The 18,109-nt window shown below is 34.8% G+C and overlaps 5 protein-coding genes across 8 annotated transcripts in view; 1 reads left to right on the top strand and 4 right to left on the bottom strand.

Annotated features, from left to right (window-relative positions):
- The window catches only part of tmem45b (transmembrane protein 45B), a gene marked incomplete at its 5' end in the record, with an annotated part of 2,544 nt that extends 1,386 nt beyond the window's left edge, over positions 1-1,158 (bottom strand). The window contains one exon of the mRNA XM_079585998.1: positions 1,122-1,158. Within this exon, the coding sequence (XP_079442124.1) occupies positions 1,122-1,158 (37 nt within the window). The remainder of the gene's footprint in view (positions 1-1,121) is intronic.
- Positions 1,159-1,788: 630 nt separating this feature from the next.
- gng8 (guanine nucleotide binding protein (G protein), gamma 8) lies at positions 1,789-3,113 on the bottom strand. Its single transcript, XM_079586143.1, has 3 exons — positions 3,013-3,113; positions 2,187-2,299; positions 1,789-2,015 (listed from the first exon to the last, which is right to left on the bottom strand). The coding sequence occupies exons 2-3, from the start codon at positions 2,268-2,270 to the stop codon at positions 1,887-1,889; spliced, it is 213 nt and encodes a 70-aa protein (XP_079442269.1). The 5' UTR covers positions 2,271-2,299; positions 3,013-3,113; the 3' UTR covers positions 1,789-1,886.
- Positions 3,114-5,093: 1,980 nt separating this feature from the next.
- Positions 5,094-5,684, bottom strand: LOC306984653 (syncollin-like; the record flags this gene model as incomplete). The annotated part of the gene is made up of 1 exon (XM_079586155.1): positions 5,094-5,684. The coding sequence occupies one exon, from the start codon at positions 5,682-5,684 to the stop codon at positions 5,286-5,288; it is 399 nt and encodes a 132-aa protein (XP_079442281.1). The 3' UTR covers positions 5,094-5,285.
- A 4,600-nt stretch (positions 5,685-10,284) lies between these two features.
- rfc2 (replication factor C (activator 1) 2) lies at positions 10,285-14,011 on the top strand. Of its 2 annotated transcripts, XM_079585160.1 has the most exons (11): positions 10,285-10,465; positions 10,636-10,705; positions 10,800-10,841; positions 10,930-11,036; positions 11,173-11,274; positions 12,056-12,156; positions 12,294-12,451; positions 12,648-12,713; positions 12,808-12,888; positions 12,972-13,085; positions 13,265-14,011. In XM_079585160.1, exons 1-11 carry the CDS (start codon positions 10,356-10,358, stop codon positions 13,373-13,375), a joined length of 1,062 nt encoding a protein of 353 aa, XP_079441286.1. In that variant the 5' UTR covers positions 10,285-10,355; the 3' UTR covers positions 13,376-14,011. The 2 variants fall into 2 exon arrangements, with proteins under 2 accessions (XP_079441286.1, XP_079441287.1); XM_079585161.1 differs by lacking the exons at positions 10,285-10,465; positions 10,636-10,705; positions 10,800-10,841 and having other exon boundaries at positions 10,957-11,036; positions 11,216-11,274; positions 13,265-13,505.
- LOC306984117 (uncharacterized protein) lies at positions 13,237-17,570 on the bottom strand. Of its 3 annotated transcripts, XM_079585164.1 has the most exons (13): positions 17,375-17,570; positions 16,816-16,920; positions 16,641-16,683; positions 15,682-15,725; positions 15,487-15,526; positions 15,235-15,263; positions 15,083-15,121; positions 14,949-14,979; positions 14,759-14,802; positions 14,438-14,485; positions 14,152-14,190; positions 14,009-14,061; positions 13,237-13,371 (listed from the first exon to the last, which is right to left on the bottom strand). In XM_079585164.1, exons 2-12 carry the CDS (start codon positions 16,916-16,918, stop codon positions 14,030-14,032), a joined length of 492 nt encoding a protein of 163 aa, XP_079441290.1. In that variant the 5' UTR covers positions 16,919-16,920; positions 17,375-17,570; the 3' UTR covers positions 13,237-13,371; positions 14,009-14,029. The 3 variants fall into 3 exon arrangements, with proteins under 3 accessions (XP_079441290.1, XP_079441288.1, XP_079441289.1); XM_079585162.1 differs by having other exon boundaries at positions 14,009-14,190; positions 17,375-17,511; XM_079585163.1 differs by lacking the exon at positions 16,641-16,683 and having other exon boundaries at positions 14,009-14,190; positions 15,682-15,717; positions 17,375-17,511.
- Positions 17,571-18,109: the final 539 nt, after the last annotated feature.

Consider the following 18,109-nt stretch of genomic DNA (forward strand, 5'->3'; position numbering starts at 1 on the left):
AAAAGCAATTTCTCAAAAAACATCAAAGACAGAATATGGGAAGTTGTGTGTGAAGTTGTACGCTGATGCTCCAGAGCGGTGTCTTCTAAAATCTGCTGAGAAATATAATAATAAATGCATGTCTAGCACAGTGAAGCATGGAGGAAGAGTTTCATTGTGGGGAGCCTTTTTAGTTGCTGGTATTGGTGAACTTCATGTAATGCTTTGGAATACAGACGAATATTGCAGAAAGGCGTGCTTCCTACAAATGAAAGGATTTGATCTAAAGAGAAAAGATCAAAAGATTATAAGACCGGTAAATATTTTTGTCGGTTTTAACCTGGCCTATACGTCAGTGAGATGGATGGAAATCAAGTTTTTCTCGGTAGGCAAGTACTTTTATTTACTTGCGTGTGTGTGGGAGAGTTTATTGTCTTACAAATCAAGTTGACTTTTGGCTCTGCACACTTAAGATAGAAACCACTAAGAATTTTGTATTTATTCTTGGTAACCACAGTAGCCTATTGGATAAAATATACCTACAATGGTTAGTTATTGTTAGTGTTTAAAATGTGCCACTTAGAAATAGAACATTTTGAAATAAAAATAGGTTTTAAATAATTTTTAAATCTTTTGCTTGTTTCAAGGAAATGTGTAATTTATGATGATGTTACAATATAATTCGGTAACACTTTACAATAAAAGGTCTCATTTGTTAACATTAGTTAATGTATTAACTAACATGAACTAACCATGTAAAGACTATTGTTCATTCTTAGTTCATGTTAATAAAAGTAGTTTGTAATAAAAGTTACAAAAAGTGTTGGCAAAAAAAGTCGCCTATAGAGACAAATTCATAATTTGAGATTGTGCTGTATTAGTATTCACGTAGTCCATAAAATAAATCATTATTCTCTGGTACGAATTTTATTTTATTTTATTATTATTGTGTAGGCTAGCGAAAACTGAAGATGTAGAGTTAAAGGTTAGCTTGTACCTGAGCCTGTGTTGTCACGGCGGGGTTCCCAGTGCTCCTGTGCGGTTCTTGTGATGGGAATATCCTAGTTACCTGTCAAAAAAGCGCACTTGCTCACCTGCCTTACGTTATAAAAATGACCACGCCCCTCCTGCACTTGACTGACAGCAAAGGGCAACTCCAGTAAAGATGACCCCGCCCATCTGCTCCTGCAGTGCCAAAGCCTTTTTTATAAGCCGTGGCTTTCAGATGTATTCATTACAACTTAATTGTATTTAATTATTGGCTTTTATATACTGTCATATAGATTAATAGGCAGTACTTTTTTAATTAATAGAATTATAGAATTTGTAAAATAGGCCTAAGTCTTAGGGAATAGTTCACAGAAAAATAGAAAAAAAAATTGGAAAAAAAATGAAGGAAAGAAAAAACCGAGAAAGAAATCTATTTAGGTAGGCTATGCAGTTATTGATTAATTTGTCCAGGGAATGTATTGTAAGTTAATGTATAAACCGTTCACGGAAGCTGCCACACAAAGACATAGTAACAAACAAAGCTTAAGCAGAATGAACTTTGTTCTCTCTTCTTTTATTGCTGTTCTGAGGCTAAGCAACCTCACCAAACACTCACAGCAGCTGTGTGGGGGAATGACGACGATTAACAGATATTTCAAAACTGTAGCGCCACCATGAGGAAATTATTATCAATGAAGTCTAAATTATAATTTAAACAGTGACCTGGATAAATGAAAATTCCAAAACATATAGAATCCTGAAAGATCGCAGTTCTTGAAGCTATAGGCTACGACATATAGGGAGATAGAGAGGGTATTCACTTGTTAACATTTAAGTGACATTTAGGGAATCAGCGAAAAAATATATTGGGAATATCCTAGAAAATAATACAATAAACCTTGTGGATTAAAAATAAACTACAAAATTTCACAAAAAATCTTTTTCTCTCTGAAGGGGTTTTCTGAGGATGGGACGGGGGCCACCAGGGGGTCTTCTTTTGCATGGGTCTCACAGTAAGACATCAGCTCAGCTGCTGCTTTAGATACCTGTGCCAAGAGAGACAAGCCAACACACCCAGGAATAACATCCCATAAATCTGATTTTCTTTACCCCTGAAATAAACATCAATTTTTTTAAATAATTTCTCATAGATTTTGCAGTTAGTATCATTATGTTAATGAATAAATCTAACCTAACTCTTTTGGCATGTGTCTTACCATCATCCTGTCAATATTAACCTCCAGTTTCAACTGTTCCACTGTTTTTCGTGCATCTGCAATCTTGGCCATGTTATTAGACATTCTGCTCTCCTGTAGACACCAAATTAACCCTGCAGGAATATGGCAAAACAAACCCCAGGTGAGCCAAGCTAAATGCATCTGGTGGATAACAGCTTAACTCCAGTTCTACAGATGTCTGATGTTTTAGTTCCCTAAACAGACAGTGCTATTGGCTCCTCTAGGCGATTAAAGACATCTCTGTTGCAGAGTTGCAGTAATTGTTTTGCTGGGTCTCAGCTGGTCGTGTTTTGGATGAGGCTCAGTGGGAGAGAGGAGTGCAGATATCCTCCAGAGAGCACAAATAATCTGCTCACTTATTAATATAAAGTCACTTGACACGTTCACACTATCATTCTTCTTAACTTACTGTTAGCTTAAAAACCTAAACAATACGTTTCCGTTGTTTTCAGATGGTCTTTTGAAGGAATGGAGCAGAAGGAGTTTTGCCTAAATCTTTAAAGTATTTTTTTTTTTTCATAGATTGAACACAATGGAAATCATTATGATTGGGAACATAGATTTTCATATGTAAATATTACAATGCAAAATAATGTGGTATAACCATTCGTCATATATGTTACAGTTTCAGTGCGTACTAGATATTGCTAACACAAATCTTCCTTTTTAAAGATTCTAAGTACTTTGCAGATAATTAAAATAAAATAAATCCCCCCTTTTTAAAAGACTAAATAAAATATGTTTCTACACAAACAAAACACATATATTTATTACAGCATGCTGCTTATATATCAAAATGGCTTACCACAGTTTATCCAGATTTATCCGTAATGCTGGTAGAAGAAACGTCTTGTTATCGTTGATTGTTTGTTGTACACATTACGACCTGCAGGACTGAATGAAGAGATAGTAAGGAGTGGAGGGATGGGAAAGGCTGCCTCCTCTTATAATTAGCTATTATTCCTCCCCCATATTGGGCTGAAGAGGCAAGTCACAGGCATCATGGGGTGTGACCTTCAGCTGAATATCTCAGTCATGCATAATAGTGTATGAGTGATACCTGCCTGCCAACACAATGAGCTGCACTGAGCTTTTATGTTTTATGAAAAAGTGTCATTTCAACAGACAGATAAATCATCAATAAATTATTGGTCAGAAGAAAATAATTAATGGAAGATGTTTTCGATAAAATATAAAAATGTTTATTATTTGTACTATAGTACACCGTTAAAATAAATGATTGTTTCAACTTAAAAAGTAAGTGTTTGTGCTGATTAAAATTTTAAGTTTAGTCAACTTAAATATCCAAGTTGTCACTAAGTACAACTTCACATTTCAAGTTGGCTAAACTTAACTTTTTTTAAGTTTTAACACTTACTTTTTTAAAGTTGAAACAACCCTTTTTTTTTGGTATGGGGTACACAGTGATGCTTTCCATGCCCTCCTAACAAAAGTTTACAATCTGTGAAGACCAAAGACTATTACAGTTTATCTTGATTGCTAACACACTATAACTGCATCAGTTGGCCCAATTTCCCAAACCATCCATTGAGTTCTCGAAATAACACATTTCACCTGCATTTCACACAATTTCCAATTTTCTCAATTTCTCCAAAACTCTACACAGATGTCCTAATTTTGCACAGGTTTAATCCTGTTCTCATTCAGAAAACATAAGTACACAATTACCTCAAGTGTCATACTGTGAACTCAAATAGCACACATTTATCCATGTGTAAACATTAAGTAGATAAACTGATGAAACACCACTCAGAATCTCAGGATAATATAATTTGGGCCACAGGTGATTATGTGCTTTGGAAAATGAATCCTAATGGTGGAAGACAAAGAGGAAGAGAAGGGGGAAAGGCAAATTAGGGACAGGGTCAAAGGACATTTGTTCCTGATAAAATACAAAGCTAACTATAGTTGACCATGTTCTTGTGCATGGATGGAAGTTGGCCTACAGGCTCATCTATAGTGTTTTTATACATACAGTATAATTACAGTGCACACTTTAGATGGGAGACTTTCACTATTCTATGTAAATACTGTAGCACATGTTGTACACCCTCAAACTCATAATTGTCAATTGATTTATAGCCATGTACTTCTTACATGTGGTATTTTTGCAGAACAGAGAGACGACTGGCTGGAGTGAGAGAAAGTCATGTCAGAAGATAAAAAAACACATTATACTATAGTATGGCAAATATGATACCAATACTGTAATGCAATTTAGCCAAGGATGCTGAATTATTTAATTTATTTATTTTGACTGTACTAATAGTATGCTGTATTGTATTGGATACCAAGTATCTTGGTATTTTTTTTTTTTTTTTTTTTTTTTTTTTTTGTGTGTGAAAATAAATATTGTGCACCAAATAAGGACAGTGACTGAAGTGTTTCAGTTCTCATCATTAATACCTCAGAAAGGATTGGTTGTTGAGCTCACTGCAGGAGGCTCAAAGCTCCTCTCTAGGGCTTTAATGTCAACTGGCTCATTAGCAGCTGTTTTCAGACATGATTTATTGATCTACAAGTATAGTGCAGATGTGAGAAATGTATTTAAATCCGGCCTTGAAATATGGGGGCATTTTCATATACAGGACACAACAACACAGTGTCCTATATGAAAACATGATGTAATCTGACGTGTCTTTCATGAACGACTCAATGGATTATCTTCCCTTTGCACCATTCATTACAGTATTGTGCAGTATAATGGTTTTGATATTTACTTTTGAATATGTTCACAAAGCGGTTTATTGACGTGAAAAACTAAAAGGTTAAGTTTCAAAACTTGACTGTAACTTGGCAATACTTTCAAAACCCTTGCTTCGTCACATTTAAAACAATAAAAATAATCATGCACCAACTCTTGAATGTTTCTGCATCATGTTCTTGCAGAGATTCCCTGCAGTAACATGCTGTTTAATTCACTCGCAGGCATTGAGCAGATTTACAATGAGCAGAATGTATAATTGTGTCTGAAAACAGAGTTACAGCTGTTCTTTTGTGTCATTGACATTACATGTTAATGTCTTTTGGGACTCTGTCTTCGGTCTTGCTTCACATCTAACACGTGCAGTAGTATCCAGAGATGGAGTCGTTCCAGTTTCCAAACAGGCCTTTCTTCACTTCTTTAAGGTGATACTGGATGCCAGCAGAAAACTTCTTCTTGGATCCTTGCTTCTTGGTTTTAGACCACACTGTCAGGGAGCAACCTCGGCCCACCACAAGAGAGGAAACACGGTTGTCCCAAACCCATGGCATGATGGGGGTGTCTTCATCAGGATAAACATGAATGAAACTGCCAGTACAGCTGTCATCATAGTAGTAGCTGCTGTCTTCGAACATCTGGGCGCAGAGTTTGCTTCCATAATCATCTTTCAGGGTGGCTGGGTCGGGACACTCTGCGTTGAGCCCCTCGAAGCACAGAGCCGCCAGGAGAAGAAGAGCGATGAACCCCTTCATGTTTTCAGCGTGTGAGCAAGATCTTTTGCCCTGACCTATATATACATGCAGCTTCTCCATACGAATGACGTGCGTGAGAAACGTCGGGGTTTCCAACAGACTCCGTGAAGGTTGCAGCTGCAGCATTTACACAAAGTTCTTTGCAATTCTGTGAAATGTGTTCTTAGAAATGTTTATAGTCCTTTTAGATGATTCTCGTGAACTGAAAATGCATGCGATTTGAACAAAAAAAAAACATCACAGATATTCACAACCAACCAGTCATTATCTAGTGTCTTTTAGTCAATAACTGAATCAAAATTTAGAATATAAGTGGTGGAAATGTTCATCTAAAATTTGGAATTTTTAATAGTTTGATCAAATTTACTGATAAATCTTCAACAATAAAAGTTAAGCATTTTATTCATATCAAGATTGTGACATTTGGGTGTATGGCTTAACTTTTGCATAAATTATCATTATATCTAAGCTTGGTAATGAAATTACACATGAGAACACTATTTCATAACTTTGACTGAAAAGCGATTTGGATATTGTTGGTGCTCTAATGTGTTAGCATGATCTTAAAAGATTCAAATCTCTGTTCCCAATGCACTGCCCAAATTAAAAGTATAGTGTATATGGCTCCATTATGTGTCACTATTATACTCCTGCCAACAACAAAAAAAAAAAGACTAAGCAAATTGTCTAAACATTAGGCTTTTGATTGTCTTAAACACAAATTATTGGTCAAGAAATCAACTAAATTTAAGCAAATGCACAACTTAAGCCATTGCTGTCTCTGAAAAACTCGTGCAATTCTTGATAATTTTCTGAATTGTGATTAAAATGGTTGAGACCATTTATAGACCACAAAATATTTTGCAATTTTTGGCTAGGCCCATTTTTTATTTGCCAGGAAGTCTAGACTAATGTCACATTTAATATAATCAATAAAGAGAAAATGAACAACCTATATGTGTCTACATGTGTGATTGTGAAAACTGTTCTCTCGTCTCAATAGATATACATGTATTTTATTCTAAATTCTAGTCTCCGGACAAGTTTCTTCACTTGCCAGCTGAGTGAACCCTGACACCAAGCTAAAACAAACTTAAATGAGAAACCTTTGGTTTACCGACAGATGCTCTGAAGGTTGGGAATTCAAACAGCTTTTAGTTAAATTAATCTCTTAACTTTGAGTTAAGCAGTTTGAGATGAGAACGGGCTCTAGTCTGTCATTGCTGCGTTTCAATAGTACATTTTTACTAGTCTGTAATTTGTTGTGTGTGATTGACAACTGACACCACAGCATTTTATATTCAGTGATGCAAAACTAGCCTACTTTATATCTTGAATTTTGCATCTAACAATCTGGGTCAGAAGCAGTCATCAGTCATAAGTTATTTATTTTCTTACTTTTTTCGCCAATACTTTTTAGGCTTGTTTCTGCTGCTGTTTTAGCACCGTGCATTCTGTAACATATAAGTACAGAAAATTATTCATTTCAAACTATTGTTAGTGTTCTTGACATTTCTGTATTGTAGAAAAATGTATGCCTTGTGAAAAAGAATGATAAACACTTTTATTGAATAATTCTTATCAGAATTGTACATTATCTTTTCTGGTTTCATATGTTATTGTTTTATGGTGAAAAATGTCACTTGCACACCACGGCAAGAACTGTCATTTCTGGCATGCACTGGCCTCCACAGATCTGTAGCTTTACTTTGTAGGCTACACATGCAGACACAGATCTTGTTGCGATCAGTATCTACTTGTTTTTGGGTCGGGCATTGTGTATTATCGTCTTCATATTTTCAGTCTCTTTTGGTGTCATTGTCCTAGATTTGATTGCAAAGAGATAATTTGATCCATTTGTCAGTGTGAGAAACTTTAGGTTGCCAACAGATGCTCTGAAGATTAAGAGTTTCAACAAACCTTCACAGGTTTTATCCGCCAAGTCAATATTTTATAGTGTTTGGGGTCAGTGTGACTGCATTTGAACTTTCTTTAGTTAAAAACTGCTTGATTCGGTTGTTCTGAAGATAAAAAAGTCCCTCTCTTGGTGTTTGGGGTAAATCACACACACACACACACACACACACACACACACACACACACACACACACACACACACACACACACACACACACACACACACACACACACACACACACACACACACACACACACACACACACACACACACACACACACACACACACACACACACACACACACACTCACACACACACACACACTACACGCACGCACGCACGGATGCACACACTAATTGAGTTTTCACCCTTTACTCCTGTTCATACTGTATCTACTTTTTTATTCTTACTGTAAGTTAATTATTTTTTATACATTTGGATTATTGAAAAAAAAATTATGTGATTGTAATCAAGTCTTGTATGACATGTTATGTGGCATTATCGCAAAAACAAGACAATACACTTATAAGACACTTCAAAAGACCTAAAAATATATATATAGGCTACTGATTTAACGTATTTTAATGTTTAAATATATTCACTAAATATACATCACAGAAGCTGTTATGCGTAAAATCATAAACAATTAAGTGTGTTTCTTTCGTAATGAGGTCTGTAACATTTTGGTGTAAAATACAGAAAATTATTAATTTTAAATAATAATCGGCTAAGTCATATTTCATTGTTTTAGCTAAATGTGCTTCTTGGTTTCACGTATTATCGTAAAAAGGTCGTAAAAAATATCGTAAAAAAATTATTGTATCAGATTTCATTTTCTTTGCTAGCTTGTTACAGTAATAAGCAGTGTTGGGCAAGTTACTTCGAAACAGTAATGCGTTATTTATTACTTGTTACTGTCATTTCAAAGTAATTCGTTACATTACAATATTACTGTATTTAAAATGTAAGGCATTACACTACTATTGCATTACTTTTAAGTTACTCTCACCAAAATAACTGCAAATATGGATTTGGCAATCTAAATGTAGCGTATGATGCTCAATTAGCTCATTACACATCCAGTAGAAGGTGATGTGGTATCCGACTGAGCTTGGACCCATAAGAAATTTTACCATGATGTACTATAGTACATACCATGGTATACCATAGTAGTACCATGGTACCTTACATCTAACCATGGTACATACTATATAGTACTTCAGATATTATCATGGTACCATGGTCATTGCATGGTACTGTAGATGTTATATGGTACATAGTATGGTACCTCAGATTTACCATGATACCTACCATGGTACATACCATAGTACCTCAGATATAACCATGGTACATACTTTATAGTACTTCAGATATTATCATTGTACCATGATAATATCTGAAGTACTATACTGTACAGTATGTTACTATGGTACATAGTATGGTACCTCAGATTTACCATGGTACATGCCCTAGTACCTCAGATATAACCATGGTACATACTTTATAGTACTTCAGATATTATCATTGTACCATGATAATATCTGAAGTACTATACTGTACAGTATGTTACTATGGTACATAGTATGGTACCTCAGATTTACCATGGTACATGCCCTAGTACCTCAGATATAACCATGGTACATACTTTATAGTACTTCAGATATTATCATTGTACCATGATAATATCTGAAGTACTATACTGTACAGTATGTTAGTACATAGTATGGTACCTCAGATTTACCATGGTACATGCCCTAGTACCTCAGATATAACCATGGTACATTCTGCCGTACATATTACCATGGTACATACTACCTCAGATATAACCATGGTACCTCAAATATTACCATGGTACTTTGCATGGACGCATGGTACAGACATCTTTTTTACTTTAAGCCCGGGGTAAACTTTAGGCTTAAACCTTAGCAAAAATAAAAATAACTAATGAATAATAACTAAGCCAAATATTTTTATTTTATTTTAATTATTATTGTGAGTGACTGCAGTAGTGTGGGCATAGGCCATTTGATCTATGAACGAGTCATAGATCTCCAAAATCAGTTTTAAATGTATAATTTAATATTAATGAGATTTTTATTTAAGTAATGTTCTAATTCTAGATGTTTGTAAATGCTGCATGATTTTGACGTGGTTTAATCAATGGCCGTGCGCGTGAACTTTGAACATTCATGTCGCTTTCAAACACTCGAGCGGCCGCGGCGCAGAGTTGCCATGGAAACGGCGCTGGACCACTGCGACTGGTAAGCAGAAACCATAGACAGTATCTCTCGCTGTTGAGATTGAGAATGTACTATCCGCGGCAGGCTCACTCATCTCGGCTCTGTCTGATTAACGTACAGGAAGTGAAACATTTTGCGCGGACGTTTCTCCTCTGCTGATCTCGCAGTGATTTTGGCGAATTTGTATGAAGAAAAAAAAAACTACCACTTTATTCCAGGTTAACTAACAATGCTTGTAACGCGCGTTACTGACATTTGTACCGAGTAAAATATTACTTTTTTCCCCCCTGTAATGCCTTACATTACCGCGTTACAGCAAAAAGCAATGCATTACAGTAATTAATTACTTTTGTAACGCGTTACTCCCAACACTGGTAATAAGTACCAGGCTATATTTTATAATATTTGTCATTTATAAATAAAAAGTCACTGGCTCCCTTTGCCGGAAGTGACGGCATGTCAGATCTGTTTTGTTCCTGTCGTGGCGGGAATACGCGGTACTGACGGTCAACATGGATGTTGAGATGAAAGAGACAGACAGTGAACAAAGTCAAGTCGACGGACAGCCTAAAAAGGATGATACTGCACCGAAAACATCAACTACTGCTTATGAACTACCATGGTACTGTTTGTGGCTGTTTGTAAGCGCGCTGTCGTACCGTTTGAATGAATTGCATGTCGCAAAAGATAGCGAGCCTGCAGCTTATTTTTCTGCAGCTCGTCTTTTTTTTTTTTGCAGTTTCATGTTCATTGTGATAAGTAATTGTGATTTAAGTGTGTTATTAATTGCAGGGTTGAAAAATACAGACCTCTGAAGTTGAATGAAATAGTTGGAAATGAGGAAACTGTCAGCAGACTGGAGGTGAGTGCGACGTGCTGTAATAATGTCCCTGATGTGGTGAATAGACTTCTTGAAATGCTGACATGTTCCTTCTTTTGCTCCATTATTGTCGCAGGTGTTTGCAAGAGAAGGAAATGTGCCCAACATCATCATTGCTGTAAGTTAAAATATGCTTCACATCCAGGTGCCATATGAATTTACATTTGATATGTAACTATTAAAACAATAACCACTTTTGTTTTTAGGGTCCTCCTGGCACTGGAAAAACTACCAGCATTTTGTGTTTGGCTAGAGCTCTTCTTGGCCCGGCCATGAAAGATGCTGTTCTTGAGCTGAATGCCTCAAATGACCGGTAAGAAACACTTAAGGTGAAGGTAGTGGAAAGTAGTGAATGTTTTCAAACAGGTTTTCTTGCAGATATTTTGGGTGATCATCATATTGTTTTAATACCTGTTTGTTTATATTTGTTTGTATATTACTTATTTCAGTGGTATTGATGTTGTAAGAAACAAGATTAAAATGTTTGCCCAGCAAAAGGTCACACTCCCTAAAGGTCGCCACAAGATCATAATCTTGGATGAGGCTGACAGGTAATAGAAGTATTTTTATACGAAATATAGATTTTTAAGAAAAAAAAATATTAGTGATGCACCAACATGAAAATTCTGTTTCTATAATAAATAAAAAAAACGAAAATTATTGATGTACCATGTGACCTTTTTTTGTTTGTTATTAATTTCTTATTTTAAATGAGTCTTTCTTTGTATAATTGTATTAATATTACATGTTTTAATTTAACTCAGTAATTTGAATAAATCTAAAACAAACAAGCATACAAGCCAATAAAACACTTTATTAAAAGTAACACACCAAAATTGGACAAAAAAAAGAAGTGTTTCTTCTTCTGCATTGTTTCTTTGTTGTACCCAGGAGTAAAACTAAAAGTCATTAACTTTCTTTTATTCCATGTGCTCTTAAATTGTTATACAAGTAACATACAGGTGCTTAATTTTATTAATCCTGATGTATTTCAGTTGTCTGTGTTGTACTACCTCACAGAAATCGATATTATTTTACTTAACCTGTTTTTTTAATTTATAATTTGCAATATCCTTTCTTTTCAAACTTGAAATAAAACTAAACTATATATTAATGTGGCAAGCGGGACGAGGCCCGAGGGTCGCGAGAGAACGGCCATCGAACGGCTAAATACTGAGGGACATATTATGTTAAAGGACATTTTCGGCCAATAATTTTCAGTGAGCAAAATGTTGGTGCATCACTATTAAAAGTTAATATTAGAAATATTTTTTTAATTATGAATGATATAAAAATGCTTTACACAAGTATGTTTTTGTATTTCTAAACCAGCATGACCGATGGAGCTCAGCAGGCTCTCAGAAGAACCATGGAGATTTACTCTAAAACCACACGCTTTGCTCTGGCATGTAATGCATCAGATAAGATCATAGGTGAGCGAAGAGCCACATAAATAACATAATGCTGTTTATAATAATTAATTATAATAATTTAAACGTGCTCCAAAAAGTACATGCCAGCACACGCATAATACAGAGGTTCTTCAGATGATCCTATCATTGTGTTGCAGAGCCCATCCAGTCCCGCTGCGCTGTTCTGCGTTACAGCAAACTCCGAGACGACCAGATCATGATGCGTCTCACGGAGGTGGTAGAGAAGGAGAACTTGCATGTCACCAACGACGGCCTTGAGGCCATTATCTTCACCGCTCAAGGGGACATGAGACAGGTCGGCTTATCTTTTTATATATTAATATACATAATAACAAATTATTTGTATTTTAGATGATAAATATTAATAATGTATTATTATTTATATATTACTATTTACCTACCATTTTAATATTTGTTACTATTATTCTGATTACCGGTATTGTATACACACTTTTTCAGGTTTTACTTTATCTTTTTTTTTTTTAATCTAGGCTCTGAATAACTTGCAGTCAACAAATTCTGGATTTGGTTACATCAACAGTGAAAATGTGTTCAAGGTATTTTCGGAGAGGTTTTATTTTTGTTTTCTTTCTAATGCATGGAAATCCTTTCAGGATAAAAATGTATTGAAGTAGAGTGTTGCTTGTGCAGGTGTGTGACGAGCCACATCCACTGCTGGTTAAAAGCATGCTAGAACACTGCGTCAACGCCAACATTGATGAAGCCTACAAGGTATCACTAAACATTGGCCTTTGAAAATATTCCGTATCCTTTTGAGAAAAGACACTAGACAATAAAAATGCTTCTTCCTACAGGTTATTGAGCAGCTTTGGTCACTAGGATACTCACCGGAGGACATCATCGGAAACATCTTTAGAGTGTGTAAGACCTTTCAGATGGCAGAATATTTGAAGCTGGAATATATTAAGGTATTTATTGCCCCTGTAGAGTCTCCATAAGAAGCTTTAAACTTGAAACTTTAAAGAGGCACTCTTTATATTGTGTTGACGCCTAGTGCTATTGTTGTTTTCCATGAGTGAAAGTATTAGATAAGTTATGGTACAGAGATGAAACAATCTTTATTTTAATCACACATTTGATTCTCCAGGAAATTGGCTACACGCATATGAAAGTGGCAGAAGGGGTGAACTCTCTGTTGCAGATGGCTGGTCTGTTGGGTCGACTGTGCAGTAAGACGGCTGCACCTGATGCAAGCTGAAGACAAGAGATGTTACCAAATAATCACACTTCTCCTCATTGTTCTTAATCTCCTCCACTTTTATATTTTGAATAATTATACAAATATAAGTTGCAGTAATAAAAATGTAAAACATCCTTTTGATGCTTGTGAATGATTCAAGGTCCTGCACAGGGTGCAACACAGTAGAACTAATTCCATTTACCTAATACAAATTTAAATTTATAAATATTTTTTTTAAAGTATTATCAAGTTGCAGACACAAAATTAGATTTAAGACGTGTTTATATAATGTTCCCCCACTAAAACGTACCTTTCGCCCCCAGTAGTTTTTTGTTTAACTTGTGATGGAAAGGACAGGTTACTCATCATGTCACACCTTTATGATACGGGCTTAAAAAAGCTCTTGATATGTATTAACACATTTAGTTCCTCTGTTGCGTGAAGTATTTTAAACGGTCGTGTAATAGTTGTACAGCACTAAGTCCATATTTGTTCATTATAGCTGAATTGAATCATTGTTTATCGATCAGCAGAGCTGAACATAATTTGACATTAAAAGTTTGAACATAGAACACTTTTTTTTAACTTTACAGTAAATGCACATCAACATAAAAATAAGATCTAATGTGAAAAAAAAAAAAAAATTCTCACCTCATTTCATTCTGATACAATTTATTTTCTTGGTGCGTTCACGTATTCTGATTCTGTATAAAAGGGAAAGAACAAAGTGAGTGATGCTGTCTCATGAATTAATAGAAATATTGTATCAACCAAACCAAAAATGAACATATTACCTTCCTCACTTTCATTTTTCAAGTTTTCATAACTACAGTCTGGTGAAACCATGCCAAACACAACAATAAACAAGGAAACAATGTAATGGTACAGTAATATGTAATGGCACACAAAAAGTTTTGGTAACACATGTACATTAATATATATATATATATATATAAATTGAAAGTCAGGGCAATTACAAAGTATGGTCAAGCTAGCGAATAATAACCAAATAAAATTAATTCTAAAAATAATCATTGTTATATTATTGTTGATAATATTTATCACATTATTAACACCAACCTGAGTCATGTTGCACGTCTTTTGTTGGAAAAACATTCTGGTATGTGTCTGTATGGAACGTGACATTTCATTAAAATAACTGCTTCAAGCATCTTGTCATCCATTTGTGCAATGTATCATGCACCTATGATCTATTTTTTTCAGTGTGTGACTTGTGGCCTCTTTTGAAATAGACATGAATCATTTGTCATCAACTGAATTTTGGACATCACCGGTTCAGAGGTATCCAGTTTAAAATGTGTCACTTGACCTAATTTTTCTGAAGAAAGCGAACCGTGCTCAACGGTTGAATTAGACTAACATTTCTCAGCACACATTTACCTGCATCATCGTCGTTTGCATAAAGGGAATTTGGAATTGGGTCCCTATAAAAATAAAAAAGGCACGCAAGCATATCAAATATAGACTGTAGCATATAATTTTGAGCACGCTTAGCTTTTGAAAACCAAAGTCTTTTGATTAGTATCTGACTTGTTTTCCTCACATAACCATTATGAAAAACAACACTCACACATATGTTGGTTCCAAGATGCCATGTTGTACTGCAGAAGCAAAAACACGCATTACTTTATATGCTACATGTTCATATTTAAAAATGCCATTCAGTTAGTGACGTCTTAAGATCGCATTAACAATGACTCTTACCATCTGTAAGGTTCTGATAACTCCAATGTCTGTCACTTGCTGGAAAACAGTTGAAATAACCCAAATGATTACTTATCAACATATTGAAAGAATTGTCCTAAATTGGTACCATAACCATTCAAACATAGCAAACTTAAATAGGAAATTCTTACTATTCGTGGGGATGTTCGCCATTGATTGCCTATGAAAATATATTTAGCACATCTGTAAAGTTTTCTTCATTTTGATCTTTCTATTATGACAGTTCATTTAATCATTACAGCCTCTAAAGAACATCCCGCTTCCCCACCCAAACTAATATGGTATTTTAGATAAAGAATAAAGTGGATGTGAATATAACAGTAAATAAAACTAAATGACTCAACAGCAAGTAGCTGCATTGGTTATTGTTCAAAAGACCTCACCTTGAGGTCGAAGGCGTCTCTCTTTGGTTTGGTCTAATCACTAAAAAAATAGACAAGATAGGAATAAAATCTCATTCATGGATAACGAAGAGCGCATTCTGAATTTCAGTTTTCCTGTGACAGAAAATGTGTGAAAAACACTAGATGTTCAAGTCCTAAATAAGATGTTTTGTGATGAAAGAGGACGTAGTTTACCTGTGTTAGATTGTCTATTGTCATCAAATTTACCGTCTAGATTGCTGAAAGCAAAAAATTATAAATATTATTATTATTATTTATTTTATTATAATAGTATCCATTATTTGTAAACACACACACACACACACACACACACACACACACACACACACACACACACACACACACACACACACACACACACACACACACACACACAAGAATTATTATTATTATTAGGTCAATAAGTTGTGTCCCTGGATCACAAAACCAGTCCACGCATGGGTATATTTGTGGCAAAAGCCAACAATACATTGTATGGGTCAAAATTATTGCCAAAAAAATCATTAGGATATTAAGTGAAGATCATGTTCCATGAAGATATTTTGTAAATTTCCAACTGTAAATATATAAAACATTTATTTTGTGAGTGAATACAGCACAATCGCGAACATAAATGGACAACTTTAAGGGCGATTTTCTCAATTCTTTTTTTTTTTTTTTTTGCACCCTCAGATTCCGGATTTTCCAATAGTATCTCTGCCAAATATTGTTATATCCTAGCAAACCATACATTAATGGAAAGCTTATTTATTCAGATTTCGGATTATATTATATAAATTTAAATTTAATTTTTTTTACCCATGTGGTTTTGTGGTCCAGGGTCACATATGTTTTTTACATTGCTTTAACTCATCAAAATAAGTTAAGCAATTTTATACAAGAAAAGTTATACAAGATTCAACTCATTTTTAAAATAATACTTTTAATGTGATGTGATTTGAAACGACTTAAATATCCAAGTTGATTGTACTTAAAAATGTAAGGCAGCCACACTTTTTTACAGTGTATAAAAGTATATATATATATATATATATATATATATATATATAGATATAATTTAATTTATTCATTATATTACGTAGTTGAATTAATATTTAGTGAACATTTATAAATAGATAAAACATTTAACTTACAAAGGATCTTGGTCATACAGGTCATTGTCCTCTTGTTGCATATCTCAAAATAAAAATACAACTTAATCAGACGACAAAGACAAATATGTATAGGGCACATGTAAGCTCAAGGTAAAGCAGCTGAGAAAAATCATAATGCATTTTTCTAAAGCTGTTGTGATGTCAGACCACTTACTAGATTTCTTTCTGCAGCGCAGACACAGAGCATAAACACAACCAAGACAAGCCAAAGAAACGATGGCAAGGACAACTCCTTGCTGGCTTTGGACTTCAATCATGCCTTAAACAATGATAATAAACAAAACAAAATAATATTTTCTTAGAAAATATAATTCTCTTCCATGCATCTAATTAAATTCTTTCAGAGGTTTACAGCTGTTCTTACATGCAGTGAGAAAATGAGAACAAATTGCAGCGTGTTATCTATTCATTACCACAAACAGCACTCAACCCCCTCTGACACAAAGGTAAATCGCGATAAGAGAATTATTCATATCTGAGACGATTGAACTTGAGTGTTCGATGAAGTAGGCTACCATAAGTTTGTTATAAGCAGTTAACTGAACCACAGTATACAAATGTAACTATCAATAGTTTATTTCTTTAATTTATAACAGGTCATTTAATGTGATGAAGTGGTAAGAGTATCTAACAACTTTCAAAACTAACTTCTCCCCCCCTCCCCCTCGCCATCACCCCTGAATTATGTAGAGTATTAGTTGGTGAGCTGTTACCTTTTCTGAGGCACCGATCTCCATTCTGATGAATTTAGCTTGAAGTCGAATGAAGGACTAATGAGAGAGAAGAATCGACCTGAGTGTTTCCTGTTTCAAACTGAATCTACCACATCCGTGCAGAATCATGCCGGACACCGGCAAAGAGACCACCAACCACAGCAACACAAAAGACAAGAGGTGAAAACACCAGTCTGCAAGCTACATGTGAGTTTACTGGCATACAAAATGTCAAACCTTTGAAATGCAGCCCCTTCATTAACATTCGGTGAAGAAGAAAAAAAAAAAGACAAAGAAAAAAAAAAATCTATTGCAACCACCAGACTGAATCATGTTTTAGGGCAGAATGTGATTTCAAAGGTTGAGTTTATAACGAACTCACATTTTTGGAGGGTCTTGAGCTAACATAGGCTTGCAAATGTTTGCAAGACGTAGCTTTTGTAATGCTAGGCTGATGTTTCATCATTTAAGCTTTATGACATTTGAAAAAGTCTGTGGTGGTGTGTGGGTAGGCCTATATGTTTTTTCCGCTTTTTCCGCATCTTGTAACATTTTTTACTACAACAATGGCTTAAATTTTACAAGAATCTTCATTTCAAGATATTTCTTATGATTAAATGATTATAGCCTATGGTCTAATTCAATTCATTAAAAGTCCATGTAATGTTATCCAGTATTTTAACGTTTTTCAAACTAAATATAAAATATATTAGTATAGACATTGTTTTATATTTA

The sequence above is a fragment of the Phoxinus phoxinus genome (genome assembly GCF_949152265.1).
Source record: "Phoxinus phoxinus genome assembly, chromosome: 17".
Taxonomy (NCBI): domain Eukaryota; kingdom Metazoa; phylum Chordata; class Actinopteri; order Cypriniformes; family Leuciscidae; genus Phoxinus; species Phoxinus phoxinus.

Excerpts from the sequence above, each read along its gene's own strand:
- gng8 (XM_079586143.1), bottom strand. The coding sequence starts at position 2,270 with ATGTCTAATAACATGGCCAAGATTGCAGATGCACGAAAAACAGTGGAA. Across the intron at positions 2,016-2,186 it reads TTAATATTGACAGGATGATG|GTATCTAAAGCAGCAGCTGA; the intron begins GTAAGACACATG and ends CTCTTGGCACAG.
- rfc2 (XM_079585160.1), top strand. The coding sequence starts at position 10,356 with ATGGATGTTGAGATGAAAGAGACAGACAGTGAACAAAGTCAAGTCGAC. Across the intron at positions 11,275-12,055 it reads ATCTTGGATGAGGCTGACAG|CATGACCGATGGAGCTCAGC; the intron begins GTAATAGAAGTA and ends TTTCTAAACCAG. Across the intron at positions 12,889-12,971 it reads ACATTGATGAAGCCTACAAG|GTTATTGAGCAGCTTTGGTC; the intron begins GTATCACTAAAC and ends TTCTTCCTACAG.
- LOC306984117 (XM_079585162.1), bottom strand. The coding sequence starts at position 16,918 with ATGATTGAAGTCCAAAGCCAGCAAGGAGTTGTCCTTGCCATCGTTTCT. Across the intron at positions 15,264-15,486 it reads GAGACGCCTTCGACCTCAAG|GCAATCAATGGCGAACATCC; the intron begins GTGAGGTCTTTT and ends ATATTTTCATAG. Across the intron at positions 14,803-14,948 it reads ATCTTGGAACCAACATATGT|GGACCCAATTCCAAATTCCC; the intron begins GTGAGTGTTGTT and ends TTATTTTTATAG.